This window comes from Molothrus ater, chromosome 1 (genome assembly GCF_012460135.2).
Source record: "Molothrus ater isolate BHLD 08-10-18 breed brown headed cowbird chromosome 1, BPBGC_Mater_1.1, whole genome shotgun sequence".
Lineage (NCBI taxonomy): Eukaryota > Metazoa > Chordata > Aves > Passeriformes > Icteridae > Molothrus > Molothrus ater.
Genome location: NC_050478.2, coordinates 135,796,080 through 135,814,853, shown reverse-complemented (window position 1 = coordinate 135,814,853; position 18,774 = coordinate 135,796,080). Strand labels below are relative to the sequence as shown.

Genomic DNA, 18,774 nt, shown 5'->3' with positions numbered 1-18,774 from the left:
CCAATTTATGTGTTTCCCTCATATTATTGTGTATGGGGATTGAATTATAGTCCTTCCTCTGTGCATTTGCTTCCAATTTTCCTAAGACATGTCCAGTTTATTGCATGATTTGTGTGTTTCCTTTTTAACAATTTTTCAGAACAACTGGTTTATTTTATTATCCCTCCTTGGGTATGCAACACCCCCACACACACACGCCCCATCCTCTGAGGATTTCATCCAGCATAAGGTCACCCACTATTGCATAACTTTCTTGAACTCTTCTCAGATGAAATTTTTCATCCAGAAAATCTTTTATTCCCTGGAGTAGCATAGGTGTGGGAATTAACAATGTTCCTCACACAACAAAGGAGGTGATGAAGTCTTCATAGACTTATATTGTACTTCTAAAATATCATATTTTAAAAGTACACACATTTGTACAAGCCCCAACAATTAATTCTCCACTAACTCCTACCTAACCATGATTAAGGTAAGATGCAGAATTAAATTTGCAATGCAAAATTAAATTCCAACTGCTTAATGAGTTGTCACACAGCAGTTGAGCCACAGGATTATCTATGAGCTCAACTCCAGACTGGAGCAGGTTTTAACAGTGTGGCTCTGGCTGTAGCCGAGATAAAGAGGTTACACACTGCTGCTCTTTTGCTGCTCCTAGTTTTGATCCTGATTCCTTGCTTCCATCTGGAAAGGTAATAGCTATGTTCCTCAGCCTGTCTTCTCCTCACCACCCATGCCAAAAGCTAACCCAGGTCATAGCTAGCCAAGGGAGTGCCTACACTCACTGACAGGCTTTACAACAGCACAAATACCTCATTCTGCCTCAGCTAGAGCCAGACACATCTGCCTGTTGCTCTAAATTGCCTTGTCTCACATTTTTTGAGGACCAAATGACCTGCAGACAGCACAGACACTTGCTAAGCCTACAACTGTCAGAATAACTCCCTTTAGCCTCTTGGGATACTTCTGTTTTAAGAGATTTGAGGGATGATATCGATCAATTCAGCAAACAGAAATGACAGATTATGGTGTTCTCAAACCCCTTCTGATTTCCTCACCTTTACCATCTCATTCTTTTGTGAGGTTAATTCATCAGAGAGCATTTCGAACCATAGTTCCCTAAGCAATCAGTGCAATGAAATGTGCATGCACCTTGGCTTCCTGCACTTAAAACTTACTGATTTGTTTACTTACAAAGCAAGCCACACAGCATGCACCAATGGGGAAAGTGCAGCAGAGGCAAAGGGACTGTCTTTGCTGTAGTAACACAGAATACTTGGAAGGACTCCATCTCCTTGCCTAGAATAAGGGTTCAGACCTAGACAAACCAAGTCCATCACTAATCTAAGAGACTGGACCAGCCTCTGCTGCTGTGCTCAAGGCAGAAATTAATTCTCAAGTTTCCACAGCCTCTGGAACAGTGTAACAGGAATCAGGTAACAGTGATTACTTGTGGACTTTAATAATAATTATGAAATTATGCCATGCTATGCTGACAAAATATTTACACTAAAACTTCTCAAGAACATTACTAGGACAAAAACCTAGGAAACCCATAACGAAAAGGAAACATTATACCATAGTAACAAAATCACAGTGTTATACTGCTGCCTCAAGTGAGGGTTTTGTCCTAGCTATGTCTAATTTATACTTATCAGTGCAAGGACCTTTCCATAGTCAATGGATTTACTATTCTGAAAAGCAAAAGCCAACTCAAAACATTGCATTAAACTGATAGACAGAGGGCCAAGCCAGGGGGGAGGGGGTAGGGATTAGGTACAAATTGTTCACATATGGTTTTTTTAATTATTATTATTGGCTATGTTCCACAGCACAGGGGGAGGGGAGAAAAGGGAGGAAGAAAAAAGTAGGAGGGAATTTGAAACTTACTGGTTGACCTCCCCACCATCTGTGATTGAATTTCTCTCGCCCTCGAAGACTGAAGCTGGCATCAAACACTGGGTCATACATCGAATTGCCAACAATCCCATGTGATTCAGGATAGAGTCCCTTTGTGCAGAAGTAGATTAATTAGTAAAACTCTAATGCACACAAGTGCAGTGCTTCCTAGCTATCTGAAAGTACCACTAAATTATTTTAAAATAAGTATCTTTGTAACTACATAATGGAAAATATTTTTACTTTCAAATAAGTAGATTTAAATCTGGCTGTAGTAATGAAAGCAGTAAGAGATGATTGAATTGTGCTAAAAAAATAAACTCCTGTTACTCAATACTTTCAAGTTTTTCACACTGTTTAAAAGTTAGTTTGAGGTCATCAAAGAAAAAGCATATATGTATAAAAAAAAGATCTGTTTGTACTTTCAGTTCTTCTTTATGAATGCCCTTTCTGGACACAGTAATTCATTCTCTGGTTGCAAGAGTAACACTTAGCATTTCCATTTTATACTATTTTTATCTTCATGACTGCTTCTGTTAGATAAATTATTTCCAAGAAAAAAAAATTGAGGCAGATCACCCAAAGCCATGGCTTTATACCATAATTTGTCCCACAGTAAAAGCAATTCAGAGAGAAGAGCAGAAAATTCCTTTCTCTGGGCCCTCTCCCCTCCCAACCTATTCTTTCTCCATATGCTCCTGTCTCATCCATTTAAACATTTGTGCAGTGGCTGTGCAAAAAAAAAAAAAAAAAAAAAAAAAAAAAAAAAAAAAAAAAAAAAGGGAAAAAAATTTCAGCTGCAGGTGGAGAGTCCCCTATGGCAACTTTTGGAGCACTATTAGTGTCACACAGGTGTGGGGACAGCCTGGCTGCCAGCCCTGCCACCACAGCACAGCGAAGGCTCCTCTCTCTGCAGGGCCAGACACTCAGCAGCTGCACGCTGCCCCCCTGACTCCGACTGCTCCAGCAGAGAAACAACTGCTGGTTGTGTTCAGGGCAGCATTGCAGGGGTGGGTTTTTTCCCCCTAGGAAAACTTTGACCTGTAATTATGCAGCAGTACAAATAACTGCAAAAGCAGACACAAGAAAGCATAGGAAAGCTGTGACAGTTGACAGTGTATAGTGGGGAGATACAATCCATTTCACCACTTCAAAATAAAAGAAAATACTTAAATACTTTTTCTTCAAAATGAAGAAAATACTTAACATAAATAAATACCAAAAAGCATGGACAATGTAACAGTTGCATACATATATATATATATATATATCTTTTTTTTAAACCTTGCTTCCGATAACACATATTTCTACTCCAGTGCAACATTTTATCATAAAAAAATCCTTCCCAGGGACTTACAGTAGCAAGGGTGTACAAGTTGGGGAATGTTTTTGTAGGGTAAACAGGTCGCATATAAGGAGAATGTGTACCACAAGATCCTGAAAAATCAAATGCAAATGTGAGGAAGCAAAGCTCTTAGACATGGAAAACCAAACAAGAGAAAGTGATTTCTGTGACTCAAAATGATGCAGAAACTAGTTAAATTTTAACTAATTTGAATGAACTTTCTGCTGCTTAACAGCAGTCAGCAGTAAGGGCAGTAGTAAATCTATTCATGCACTCTTTGTACTTCACAACTGACAATTGAAATAATGCCTCCAGATGACTACAGAACCAGCTATATTCCCATAGATTGTTTTTTTTCCTGAGATAGTCTCCATCTGGAGTCATTGGAAGTGTCTTTATACTTAAAACAACATGAGACAACACAGGTTTATTTTAAGTAATAAATACACCAAAGCTGCAGTTTCACACTGGGCTTTGTGGCCTCAGCACCCCCCCCCCCCCCCCATCATGGAATCATTTAGGCTGGAAAAGACTTTCAAGATCATTGAACCAACCATAGTTGGCTACACAGGGGAAAAAACCCCAACATATTTCAAGGGTACAGGAACACACAAACCACCATGCTGTACAGAGAGGCTCAAATATTCAGTGCACCCAGTCCTCCACAAACCCAAGGGGATGCCCATTGCCAGGAGGATGAGTGCAGGGCATGTTTTCATCCAGTTACCAGGCATCCAAGTACAGCTTCTGCAGCCACTTATCCATACTTCTGACATTTCTGAACCAAGTGGAAAATTTTGTGGGCACCTACCAACTAGCCTGTAAGCATGTATATGTATCATGTACTAAAGATGAACTTCTTTGCTGACAGAACCACATAAAGGTCACCGATTCTGAGCAGCCTTTCCCAAAGCAGCAGCTGGGGATAATGTGCTGCATTATTCAGGGTGTTTTCAAGTCACCAGTAGATACCACCTAATTTAAAGGGGACTTCTGCCATTTCATCTCCATGCTGACCCTTCTGTTGCTCAACAAACAAAGAAAGCAATTGAGCTGCAGGAGACTGTCTTTCATTTATTGACAGAAAATACAGGTACTCACTCAGTTTTTCAATATTGGGCATGACCTTGTTCCCCTTCTTCATATATGATGCACGGAAACCATCCACAGAAAAGATGATCAAAGGAGGACGAACAAAGCTAAAGACAAAAACAGCAGGAATATAAAGCAGCATTTCAAAATTTTAGTTTTTTTTAATTTCCACTTGCTCACTGAGCCTCTAGGAAATCCAGAAGTTCAGTTATTGTATAAACTATATACCTACAGTCTTTTACACACTTAACAGATCATGAGAAACTGATAATCCTGACACTTAGTAACAGCCAGTGCTCACTCACAGCCAGTGAAAGAGCTGATATCCAACATAAAAGACATCTTCCCTGAGCTGAAAAGATATAACCCATAAAGGCAAATGCTTATAGAAGGTGATGGAAAAGGAAATTTACCATGCACAAGTACTGAGTCCAGCACACAATCTCTAGTTAAAAACCACATGTCTCATAATTGTTGGTCTTCTTTCTCAAACATAAGTCCATGGGGCATTTGGAGCATACTCTGTGAGGCACAGTTCATTCTAACATACTAAAGATGACAGTATTTCTTATCACTTTATTACTTTTTGAATTTACTACTGCTATTGAAAGTCAAGTCCAAGCAGGCAGATACATGCCATGGATGGACACACCTGGACTTTTAATGTCATCTGCTGCAGGGATTAGCAGCTGTCACTGTCACTAGGAGAAGCATCTCCAAACTATCCTCCCAACAGCACAGGCTGAGCTGCAACCCAACACAGCACCAGAGCAGATGCTTTCCTTTGGGGATAATAGTGAGACAAATGGTTTCAAAAGTTACTTACTTTCTCCATATTACTCATATGCTCAAGTTCCTCACTAAGTCTGTACCCTACTGCAGTTTAGAAATCCTTTCATTTAAGGGCATAATGCTAAAAGTACAAAATTATACTTAAAAAAAAAATGAACGGCCTGAACTGTGCTCACGCATGGCTTAACCTGAATTTTACTGAAAGCAGAACAGCCTAGGCCTTTCCACTGACTTCAGAGGAGTCTGGCTACCTTCCCTCTGCACATAAGTGAGGCAGGCAAACCCAGCAGCAGGTGATTGAAGACCAAGAGTTCAATATCATCCACCACTACTCATCCAGCAGCACAAAGGCAAATGCATGACAATATTATGAGCTTAAATAAAGGCAAATACATTACAGTATTATGAGCCTAACTTTAGAAATGGTGAAGCCCAGAAAAGCATCCAACCCACAGTTATTCAGCCTGCATGACAGAGCCAGTGCAGAAATGTGATGGGCAGAGGTCCAAGGCAGAGCTGGGGACCACTGGCTTTGCTGCATTTGCCTTTCCAGATGCAAGCAAAACAAACACTTACCCTGCTGGACATTCAGGAGCCTTTATCTCTTCACAGTCATCATCCACCCAGTGGGTTTCTCCTACCAGAAAATTCACATTGGAGTTTCAAAAAACAAAAAAAATACAAAATTTGTGGATACAGCTACAGGTTTCACAGAAAATATATGTAAAAAAATAAAGTCTAGCTCCAGTTAATGGACTGACTTGTCATACTTCCCATGAGTAATGAGAATGTCTTTTCACAAAGCTGAACAAGTGACCTGGTTATATTCTATTCAACAAAAATATCCAAACTAGCACTTCTACAAGAAGCTCTTAAAACTGGAGTTAAAAGTGTCCTTTTGACTGCAGGAGACAGTGGTAATGCTTTAGGCACAGTGGTCATCTATTTAATTTTTTTTTTAATTTTTGATCTGTCAAAACCAGGTAGTGCTGCTTCTGTCTGTGAATTCCCACCCTCCTACCATCAGTTCTCATGGCTCCATGAGCTGATTCAGCTGTCTAAAGGCAGAGAACAAAATTCATTCTGGGGAAGCAAAACAACTCTAAATAGTTTCCAGCTGGCTTAGAGAGGGGATCAGCTCATGGATCAGGTGAGACTCAAGCTAAAAAAAGCATTAAATACTCTTTCAGAGCTACATTAGTTGAAATTACTTTGTGTAATCAACTATTTTCTTAAGGTTTTCACTGATGAATGCTGTCTATAGAGTGGCTCATAGTGGCTCATGACTTGCATTTTTACAGATCAGTTGAAAAAAACCAAATTATTAACTAACAACCCTACTTTCTGAACCTGGCACTTACAGAGGAACTGCAATTCAATTAAAAGAATGAAACAAAAAACATCATAGAAAAGACATGCTGGAAATGTGTGCTGCAGCAATTCCAACTGACCATGACAGGAGGTAGATGGACAATTTCCAAGGGAAAAAAAAAACCCAACACACTATCCTCAGATGTGCAAAGGCACAAATAAAGAGGAAACACTGTTCTCACATAAAGCTTAGTCATGTCAGAGTTCCAGGGTTGATGATATAATTTGTTATTACCCAATTAAATGAAGATTATGTGCATTAAAGCTAGAGACACTAATTCCTCTGTTTTGACCCCTGTGAGAGGAAGCTCACAAAAAAGGCAGGAACTGGAATCTATACCAGTATTCAAGTGGTCTCAGCTTCTGGTTTATTTGGGAAGGGGAAGGACAATCTACAGGGATTTGTTGAAAAATACACACTCCATTTGGATTCCCAACAGCAAAACACAAGTAAACAAAAAGGCCCATTTTCACTGTATGGATGGATCTGGACAATTACAATTTTGTGAACACATGCATTTGTCCAAAAATGTGAAACAATTTCAAACTGTAACCCTTGCCCCTGCAAAGTTAATGAATGAAAAAAAAACTAAGAACTAGGTGAAATACAAAAGCAAAAACCAGTAGAACTCATTACCAAGGACCAGAAGGCCTGCTGTCCATGGCAGACACAATAGACAGGCATCCACGCTCTAAAAGAGCAGAGCAGTGGATGAAAATAAAGTCCTCAAAGCCCATCCACCCGCCAGGCAACGCGGGCTGTTCTGCAGCCATGGTGTGTCATGGTCACCTGAAGCCCAGCAATAGCCCTTGCAACTCCTCTTCCACAAGAAACAGAGCCTGCAGATATTAGGCCAAGTGGTTTGAGCAGGAGCTTTTGTGGTGGGGGTGGAGAGAGGTCTTTGGGACAGAGATAACATATCTAGGAATGCTCCGTTCCTTCTCGGATCATTAGATACCCCTGCACTCCCTGTGATGCAGAAAAACGAATCTGAACACTTTAGAGCTTTGCTTTAAACTCTTCTTCACCCACCTCCACCTCTTCTCTTCCTACCATTACCTCTACAGGCAAAGATAACATCCTTCAACCTATTATTTACCTCTGCTAGTGCCCAGAAATTTAAAAATGCGATTCCCCACTTCCCCCACCTCCTAAAAAAAAAAAAAATCAAAGCAAAACAAGGAGAGTTCCTCTTTTAGATGAAAACTCTTTACCCTGCCTTCTATTGGGCTTGGAAAGATAAGAGGTAGAAAGACCAAAGACCTACCTTTGCAAACGACTTGGTAATTAGTACAACAATCTCCTCTACTTAAGCAGTCTTCAGAGCAGTGACAAGCATTGTCATCATTCCTGGTCTCTCCACAGCGATCTTTGGTACACTCCCAGCCCCGAGCTAAAATATTCAGTGTAAGCAAGAATGAGAGATTGCAATCAAAACAAAAAGTATTCATTCACGCTATAAGGAAAACACTCTAGTCGTTAAGGTAGGTACGTCAACCAGAAACTAAAAGGACCTTCATCACTTGCAAGTGCAGGAGGGCTCCTCCACAAACACGTGTGTGAGTGTTTCTGCTACCCTCAGGTGTTGTACTCCAGGATTTGTACAATCTGAATGCCAGAAAAAATGTGGAAAGGAAAAGACAAAAAAGGATCTTCACAGATAGATGGTGGAACCTAAAGCACAAACTAAGAATTCCAGTGTTTCTTGGGTAACATTTGCTTTTCCTCACAATTACTACAGTCCCCTGTTCAATCCCTAGGAAATAAGAAAGTAGAAAAGAGACTACATCGATGCAAAGTGATGCCTTACTCCCACCATTAGTTCCTCACCCATAGGGCAGATCCAGCACCAACCTCAAGGATATGAAAAAGCAAGTGCTGTTCTTCAAGGAAAAGCATGGCATGGCTGCTGTGAGAACTCCATCTTCTCTTCTCTTGCAAATGAATTTAAGATCTGGCCTGTGTAAAATAGATGCTCTCTCAAGGGTAGTACATTGCTTTGGAACAGGGCCTATGGTTTTAAACATATGGTTTTCCACAATAAGGCCTACACAAGATACTATAAAAATCACTTTAGACAACATGCACCCAGTAAAAAAACACACATCAGAGTAACGTCTTTTATCCCCTTTTCTGCTTCATTTGGGGCTTTTTTCCTATAAGTGTGTAATATTTACAGATCACACATGTGATAGTTGCCTGAATAAATGCCTGTGGGAATATATGATTGCTAGCACAACAGCCCCAGGGGCCATACAGTATCCATATGCATATGTGAACATATGTGTCAGCTGTGGACAGGAGGGTAAGGAACTGAAATTCTGCCCTTTGGTAGCAGATATCGTGCTGAAAGTCCTCAAAAAGAGCCTCTTATTCTGCAGCCATTTACAGCAGGGGCAGAAGAGCATCAGCCTAAAATTCAGAAATTTTTGGCCTGGAACCAAAATTGGTTTTCATACTAGATTAGCTCACTCTTTCTTGGTACCAATCTATGAAAATTATATAATCATAAACAGAACTAAGGAAGTCAGGACTTTCAAGCATGGCACATCCATGGGCACTGATATTTTTAATCATTACACTTTTCTTCTGGCTGCTTATTAAGTATATTACTTCAATAAAGCAAGAACAATTTCAATGGCAAAAATAAAAGGCACCTGTGTCAACTCTGACCACTGTGCAAACACTGAAGGAGATGGATACAACTAATAATTTAAATGCACTATGCTAAGAAGTAAAATACAACTCATGTCCCTCTTTGAAGTTTTCCTTGCCTATGACTCATGGAAAAAAAAAAAAAAAAGCCCAAACCAGAAAATGAACCTATTGCTATATTTCCATCCCCCAGGGTCCAACGAATTGAAGTCAAATGTTTCCACCAGCACAGTAATATGCATCCTAACACCTGGAAATCAGGATCTGGGGCATGGGTAGCAAAACCTGACTGTCCCCTGCTCCAAGAGGACCTGTACCCCTTCAACGATCCCAGCTTCCAAGGCACTCTCTCAAGTGAGCTGGAATTGCTCCACTATTAAGTTAGCTTCCGGGATGAAAAAGGATGGCTGACACAAAATGACCAATATCCAGTTTTTACCACGGCTTTTGATTGTAAACTAGAGGTCAGATGGGTGCCTGAACACTGATTATTGCTTTTAATTTTGTGTCAGAAGATCTACTTTTCAGCGTGGTATGAAGAGTACCATGCTTTTTCTGCTCCTCACAGTAAGGAGCAATAGGTGCACAGTCCTGCTGCTCCTTGCAAGGAAACCTGGGCTGCATTTTGGGCTGAGCTGAGCCTGCCCAACCAAAGCAAGGTGAGGAAGCGATGCAGGTTATGCCAAGGAGTGCTGGTTTATCAAGCAGGTCCTGACCACTGGCAGAACCCAGGTGTCAGCAGGGCCCGGCAGTGCAGGGCAGGAGACCCATCATACCTGTCTTTAAGCACAGCTCATCAAAGTCGAAGCAGCAGCTGTTGTAGCTCTTGCACAGGTTGTCACAGCGGCAGCCAGGAGGCTCTGCCTCTTGAAGTTCAAAGCATCTGTTTTTGCAGGAGCCAGAGGTATTGATCCAGGGGGAATCTGACAGGACTGTGCGGAACAAGAAACAGGGCAACATCTGTCAGGCTGGCAAGCGATGGGACAAGCAGCTCAGGCCTGAGCCACTCAAATGAGCAAGACCTCGGATGCTTGCTCTGGGAAAGGGAGGGGAGTGCAGAAGAATTGCTCAAAGAAACGAAACAAAAAAAGAACAAATTCAAAAAAAGTTGTTCTTTTGGGGAAAATAAGAGGAAGCAGCATGCTGTGATAACATCCTGCAAAGAAACAGCCCTGGCTTTACCTCTGTAACAATCAAGAGATCATTAGCAGAAATGTATTGAAGTCTCCAAGGCCCAGTTCCAGGAGCTGTAGCTATTCCACAGAAGCAAGCCTTTGTTTTCAGAAACCAAGTGACATTTTCATGGCTGGCTGGACAGTTTACATAGGAAAGGACTCCAATTAATCTACATGCAGACAGCAGGACTTGGTCTGCTACACTGGAAGGTGTCAAATCAATGTGAAGCGTGAAAGAAAACTTTAAAATGCTTTATAAATTAATGGAGAAATAAAGTAAGACTTCTTGATGGGCTTTTGCAAAGCACTAAATTATAAAAACTTTTAAAAATACAGAAGTATTTAAGAAATCAATAACTATTACATATATAAGTAAATGGAGGGCTGCCAGTCTGCAAACCATGAATAATGTATTAGACTTCAATAATCTATTTATTAGTAAGGGCCCTTAATGTCAAAGCTGATATATGTCGGCTCTTTTCTCAAAACTTACTATTTTATACACTTAATATATTTTAAAAGTTTTTCTTGTAGGAGAATCCTACATAACAGCTTATATGAAGCAGGAAAATTGTGTTCTATTCTCTAGGCTTAATTGTATTTTATGAAATAAAGTAAGGAATGTATGTTTTCCTTTAAATATAGAGGTGTTCCAAGGAAAATTTCACAATGCCTTTTGTTCCTTGAGAGACCTATTAAAATTAAGTATTTGAAATTGTCTTCTGTTTTGTTTCCTTTTAGGCCATAGTTTGGTTTTGGGTTTGGCAAACCTCACCATGATTAAGAGTATGACTTTTAGAGGACTGACGCAATGGCACTTTTGGGAAATGCTCTGATATTTTCTTATGTATTTTTCCCCCTACACTTTTACATAGCTGAGAGTTTAGTTTCCACATAAACTGAAGGGAAATCTCTTCCCAAATAAGATGGCATTAAGTGAACACTGTGAAAATGGATGGAAAAGATGATGAAGGGGGTGTTTGGAGGTGACACTGTCGCCGCTGATGTGTCACCAGCTCTCATCCCATGCACTACTGCTCCACCATTTGCCTTGGAGTGGCACTGACTGGACATTAGCACAAACCACCTCAGGGAGTAAACCTGTCAGAAAATCAGTGCTGCAGCAAGATCATAGGTAAGAAACCCAAATGTACCATGGTTGCAGTTGTGGCTCATAACAGGTTCAAGGCACACTCCTATAACTGCTGGAAAAGGTAGTAGCAGACAATTCCATCTTTCTGGTTTTGTGGGGTTTTATTTCAATCACGTCAGCAGTGCTCAGGGTGAGAAACATCATACACACAGTGAAGTTTCAGTCTACAGGTACATACCCTGCAGGCATGCTCTTAGTGAGCCATTAGGATTCTGGCCATCTGAAATTCCAAGGAGATAGAGTGTGCATCTATGCTGGCAATACACAGATCAGTATTTTCTTTGCTTACATAAGTAGGTCACAAATCTATGCTAGAAATCAATCACATGAGAATTGTTTCAAATCATGTTAACACTCAAATTTTCAGAGTTATGAAGCTGCAGTCCTTATTTTTGATGACAGCTCTTTCCTATCAAATGCTTCTGAAAATCTACTATCAAAAAATATTTTCATGTTATTGAATCTCTTCCACTACTTTCTTTTTTGGAAGGTAGGTAATATCTAATCACAGATCCAGTAAGCTGCAAATCAAAGGTATTAGAAACTTGAAGGTACTACATACCAGCATATAAACCAAACCTTTACCTGGACATTATCCTTTTCATTTCAAAGAGCAGAGAGGAAGACCTTTTCAAAGGGCCAAAAAAACCCCCAAAACCAACACATCAACATGTGTTTAGGAAAGAGAAGGTGTAAATCTGACTGCAGATTATGTAAGAGACAATTAACTGCATTCTAGGAATGCCTACCTGTTGTAAAGAACAGCTCATTTGCGCCAAAAACCACCCACAGAGAAGCTGTGCAATCTCAGAGCTTGAAGATTTTGAAGAAGGGCTAGGGATCTAGAAGATCTGTCAGAAGTACTTCTGTAACAACTGACCAGGTCTTGGGATATGGAGGTCTACACAGCTGTTCAGAATCCCTTCTAGCTCCATCTCCTATAACTGCAAGAAGGGTTTCCATATAATGTAAGAAAGGTTTAGCCTACCTACCTTGTCTAATTTTTTCACATCTCTTGACAACCACCTCATTAGTGATGTAGCGAATTATCCCAAATCACTTCGCAAATTCAAGTCACGCGTCCTAAGTCAATGTAGGACACTTTCCATATGGCAGCATGAAAGAGAGCTTGCTGAATTTCTCCAAATACATTAAGATCACTCCTTTGTTTCTCATGCTTGACCTTGCCTTTGCAGGCAGACCATGATTTTCAGGTCATGCACAAAGCCATGGCACAGGTACTGGTGCATGCAGAATAGTTTGAAAATATGTCATCAGGAGCTCTCTCCGTGGTGAGCACTTTCAAACTAACAAAAACCCTTGTATAGAACAAACTCAGACAGTTTAAAAATCCTTTTCAAAATTCCTGCATCCCTCCACAGCTCCTGCAGTCAGACGGTGCAGCAGGCACTGGGACCTCAGCCTGAAGATCCTTCCTTCAGTATTTCATACATAAAGATTTTCACACTGTTTTCCATCCATTCCTTTTATTGCCACTAAGTTCAAAACAGCCATCTAATTGTCTTCTATGTCATAGGTTAGAGAGCAAAGCTAAATAGGGCAATAGTGCCTTTGTGATTCAGTTCAAGGAAGCTGTTACATTTCCATTTTAAAGGTGTTATATTTATCTTAGAAAGTGCCATATCGAACTATTTCTTTTGATTCTGATTAAAAGGTTTAAAAATAATGAAATCAATTTATTTGCAGTAGTGTTTAAAACATGATTACACAATATAGACATGCTTACAGAGTCATTATAAAAAGGAGACTACCTAGTAAAAACTTGCCATTTTGGATCCCATATGGAACAACCAAATACTTAACAAAACATCTGGAGTGCTAGTTCTGCTAGATGATACACCTATTGTGAACTTGCTTTTCATCTTTACAATGAGTTAAATCCAAATGGAAAGTCAGGTAAGGGAAAAATACAAGTGTTCCAACAGAAGAAAAGCATTACTCCATTCTTAATTGCATGCTTAAAACTACAGTGAGAAGAGAGAAAATCGACAATGTTTCTCCTTCTAAAGCATTAAGTTATCCTACTGTGATCAAGAACCATGCTTCAAGAGATTACTAAGGCCATTTTCCCTGAATTGCTTTAAAAGATGGCTAAGAAAATTCATAAAGCAAGTAACTTACAAAGGCAAAGTTAAGGAAAAGTGTGAGCTTTGGTTCTTTACTGTATCTTAAAATTTTGAGTAAAAAATTTATTTTGAGTAAAAAATTTAATGAAAATTAAATAATTTGTTGGGTACAAACATTCAACATGTTAAGTGTATAAAGACATACATCTGTACACTGTAAAAAGAGAACAAGAAGGCGTGGTTTAGCCACTGTGGTGGTACTTTGGAGTGAATTTGCAAGGGACTAGGAAAAAACCATAAAAATTTTGGCTCACAGCAGAGTTCCAAGCTAGATAAAAATGAAAATTTGCTTACAATCATGGCATACCTCTAGAGAAATAACAAACTGATTTCTACAATAATATTTGCTAAAGAAAGTGTTTTGCCAACATAAAATAATTAATTCTCAACGTCAAGACTCTTGGGAGCAAATAAGCTAAAGAATAGTGATGTTGAAAAAGAATTTATACTAATTTTTTTTCTGGATATTTCACTGGACTTCTCTTCTAATGAAGTATAACTGGAAGTCATGCAGTTAAGAGTGACTAAGGTTCTTTGATCACAGTGCTTTCAGTTTGCTAAAACCCTGTACATCTCCAGTGTAACTTTTTACTGTTTATATTTTACTGTGACTATACACCTTTATGTTTTGCTATAATTTATTTCTCCTGCAATAAAAGTAACCAAGCTATATAAATACAGAATGGACAAAATCCTCCATTATTTTGTCTCTCATTATTGCACCCTTGACTGGACGACTTCAATGCCAGGTGCTGGGTCAGTCCCACGTGTAAACAAATTTTCAATATATTTCCAAAAGTATCCGATCTCCCGCCCTTTTCAAGAGATCCTGTGTTTCTTCCTACTTTTCTGGAATGCTGAGCTAATCCTCCTGCTATTGGAAGGAGCACACAGCTACTGTTCCCAGCCCTGGAGGTGTTGAACACTGCTGGCTGGCTCAGCAGGGTTGGCACCGATCAGCTGCCATGGGACCCCAATATCAGACCTCTGGGTCTTTAGGAAAAACCAGCTGAGCTCTACCCTAGACAGTCACCAGTGAAAGCAAAGCAACTGCCACTCAGGTATTGAGCACTTGAAATGCAAATCCTTCCCATCCCTATTACAGACACTACACATCTGTTCTACAGTTAACATCCTAGAAGATTTTTAGAAATTATTTTTCAAGCAATTTTTCTTTTACTGCTAAATAGATCAAAAGCAACAGCCACTATCTTCTTGATTACCTAAAATCCTAAAATGCCTCTACTCAGTGACCAGCAGCCCTGACAGTGGCTGTGATTAGACACCAATTCCTCAAAGAGGGAGGACAGGAGGACACAGATACATTACCAGGAACACAAGAAACTCTGGCCACAGCAAGCAATTTTATAATTAAACTTCACATGCTATCATTACAGACAGGCACTGCAAATGAAACCCTTTCACTTCAGTTACATTAACCAGCTCTAAGTCAATGACCGCGAGTGTCCCTTCTCCTGCCAAAGGAACAGAGACACAACTCAAGCCTTTTTTTTCTTGAATAAAAAAAGACTAGTTGTCTGGTTTATACATTTTTCCATTGGGACTATGCTTGAGCTCACAGAACCCTATACTGCCCCACAACACAATTAACAGCTTCTCCTGCGGCATGTTCTTGCTGTCTTCCAAAGAGTAAAAGTAGCAGGCGTAAGAAAAGCAGAGGACTCGGTGACAGCACATCTGCACGAACACCTGCTCTCCTCTCCCAGCCTTCTCTGCCGTCAGATGTCTGCCGTCTACTGTTCACAAACCAGCATGACCTCAGGAGCCACAGAAATCCCAAAAGCTTTTCTCACCAGTGCCTCTTGAAAGCACTAATCAAGTTTCTAGAAACCGCTTCAGTGCTACCAAAATAAATCCACCACCCTTAAAGCCATCAGGGAGTTTCTCTTAGCGCTAGAAAGAAGCCGTGCAGAGTACAAAACACAGCAAACACTTCACGAGCCGAGGAGACCAGTCTCTGTGAGACTGACAGTGCTTAGTCCTAAAATAAGCTAAATTTTCCATAGTCACATGCACACAGAGCAAAAGTTTAAGTAAATAGGAGACCTATAGGTGAGTCCCAAAGGTCAACTGACTCGGGCTCAGTGAGTTATTTATTCTTCTCTATATCCTACAGGGAAAAGGAACAAGCAAACTACTGTTACAGAGTAGGAATGGTTTCTAACCGCAGTCTATAACATAAGGGTATATGGTGATGTACAATTTATGTCTGTTACTGTACCTGAGACCGGGCCCTCATCCCATTCTTCAGATCTCCTAAATCGATTTGCTGTAAATCCCATGCAGACATTTACTCCAAAGGCAAAAGCAAATAAGGATATAACCTGCAAAAGTAAAACAGCAAAGTAAGCAAACCGTGCAAGAAGCAGGACTTTTGCACTAAGAGCATTATGCATAAAGGGCGGAGATGGTCCTCAGTACATTGGAGCTCCCTAGCACTGCAGTTCCCATCACTGGAGCAGCAGCTGACAGCGTCACCGTTGGAGAGTAACACAGACCAGAAGGGGTTTATGAATAAAACATCTCTTTCTGGAGCTGAAACGCTCCTTTTTGTAGGAACTTATTCGGAATGAGGACGGGCTACTCCTCCTCTAAAAGCAAACACGCTCCGCTCCTCTCCTCTCCTACCTGGTGCGAGTGGACGCAGCCCTGCTTAGCCATACCAGGGAATTCTTGAAAAGCCTACGCCGCACTGTCGCCTTTTTTTATAGTGAGCGCAGAGCTCTGTTTGCTCGGGGAGTTGAGGCTATTAGCTACGAGTAATCCCACCTGGTGAGGTTGACAGGCTCGTGTGATTTGTCCAGGGGGTGATTTCATCATGTTTCACTCACAAATCGCAGCTCCGAGTGCAAGAAGCTCCAGGCATCATCGCTCGCTACGCCCTCCCCCCAAACGCACACCCGCGCGCTTTTATGTGGTTTCCTCTGGCAGAGCAGGGCTCGCTTGTGCCGCTGCGGCCAAGAGCTGTTCCTGCTCGTTTTATTCTCCTCACAAAAGTAACATGCTTAAAAGAGAAACCAAATGCGGCTCCATCTGGCTCAGAGAAGAAGAGGGGGGAAGCTCGCTGGGGGCTGCGCACTGCAGATCTGCCGCTGCCACCCCCAAAAGTGGCCCGGCCGGTGTCAGGTGTGGCAGCCCCAGGGGCTCGACCCGGGGCGCGCCCGCCCCGCTGCCCTGGCACGGCCGGGCGGGTTTGGGGCTCGTTCTCCGCGGCTGCTCCCCGAGTTCCGCTCTGCGCTGCCGAGCAGGGGCCTCTCGAAACTGGAGACACCTTCAGAGCGGGGGGCAGGGGGTGTTCGCCCGGGCTGCTGTGGCAGGGCAAGGCTCGTATCGATGGAAACACAAGCAGTTTCATCTGAATAGCTGGAAACCCCAGACTTCCAGAAAGGAAGGGAAGTGACACGTTCCCTCTGCCCCACATTTCCCCATTTTCATCAACAACAGAAAACTTGGCTGTTTGGATAAGCACTTTTATTTACAAAGCAAATGATAATGCTGAACAGAATTACAGTTCAAATCAGTGGATTAAATGTTATTTGCCAAGGCAAATTATTTACCACTGTAGTTTGCCACTTTTTTTTTCTCTGATGAAAGCTTCTTTCATGAAAGTGTTTACTAACAATTACATTTAAAGGGACAGAGTCAAGGTTTGTAAGCCCTCGGGTGGACTGAGCTTCCCTTGGGACCTGTCCCATATTCTATACTGGCATTGAAAGACACAGTACAGTTTTCTTTAAAATATTTTGCAGTATTAAACACATACAATTTTGAACTTTGTTTAGAGGCAACTTTTACCTGCTGAAATAACTCCCCCACTGTGTAGCTTTACAAGACAGAGTCTAAAAATCCCTTCTCTTTGCTGCCCAAGTGTCAGCCTGCTAGCCTTTGCTAGGACCTGATCCTTTTTTATGCAGTCTCTTAACCGAAAGTGGCTCCATTGTGCAGCTGCAACTTTGCATTGCAAGTCTCAAGGCAATGTAATTAGCTTGAAAATTCCTACACAAGGACATTGTATTCGTTTTCCTTGCACAAACTGAGACTATGTATTCAAGACCCATCTTCTAATGTTCACTTTATCACTATCTGGGCTGAAAAAAAAAGAAAAAAAGTTGCAATAGGCACTATTTTTTCTAGCAAAAAGCTGTTGTGTTGAGGTCTAAAGAAAAGTAATCATCAAAGGTTTTACTATAAAATTCTTTGCCCTTAGCCTCTGGATATCCTGTGGTCAAACAACCTCATGCCCAAACACTAGGTTAAGTGCAGCAGTGTGTGCGCAGCAGAAGGGAAACCTGAAGTGTCACAAATGAAACTGCTAACAGTGTTGCCTATGTATCTTAACTAACGGAGTTCATGGTTTCAGAGCAAAATACGGGAATCAGCAGCTCCAAGCTCTCCTCCAGGCTAGGACCTTCGGATCACCAAGGGACTCAGGCAAAACACAATGGACTTTTCAAATCAGGTGGCCAATTTTGTGTGCTCAAACCAATACATGAAGTCTCTGAGATGCTCTCAATTTCACAGCCTTTGTCGTTCCTGCACATCTTCCTAACACACAGGTCCTCAATTTTTTTGGAAAGTTCCTACATATGTTAAAAATGGCCATTCAGAAAAAAACCCTTAACAAAGAAAACCAAAAAATACAGCTTTATGAATGACTTATACCAATTGAAATATACATATTTCATTCTTCCATTCATGTAACATCTCTGGAGCTTGTAAACTTCACAACGTGACATAAATGGAAGAGCTTATTTTATGTTTCCTAGTCCATGCTGCAAGTATATTAAATTAATTAAGCTCGTTTGTAATGTCCTTTAGAACTATAGATGATGACTCTGAAATGGCTAATCTCTTTCATCTGTGTTATGTAAGACATTTTCTAGTAGCTCTGAACTGAACACAGTCAGATGCACAATGTCCTTTTTGTCACAAGGATTGTGCCTGAAGCTATCCCACAGATTCAAAAGGAACTTATTAGCATAAACAAGGTCTAATGATTTTGTTCAGGAAAAATTTCACTGTTGGGATTACTGGCAACTAATTTTTCAGCAACTAATTGCCATTTTACTAATCAGAAAAGAAAGGACTAAATCTGAAATAATGTATTCCTGGCCCACAAATTC

The 18,774-nt window shown here is 40.8% G+C and overlaps 1 protein-coding gene across 1 annotated transcript in view; it reads right to left on the bottom strand.

Moving 5' to 3' along the window:
* Nucleotides 1-18,774, bottom strand: part of ENPP2 (ectonucleotide pyrophosphatase/phosphodiesterase 2) — a 72,426-nt gene that overhangs the window by 40,854 nt on the left and 12,798 nt on the right. The window contains 7 exon segments of the mRNA XM_036406365.1: nt 1,891-2,010; nt 3,257-3,336; nt 4,346-4,443; nt 5,705-5,765; nt 7,768-7,893; nt 9,932-10,087; nt 15,873-15,975. Of these exon segments, the coding sequence (XP_036262258.1) occupies nt 1,891-2,010; nt 3,257-3,336; nt 4,346-4,443; nt 5,705-5,765; nt 7,768-7,893; nt 9,932-10,087; nt 15,873-15,975 (744 nt within the window).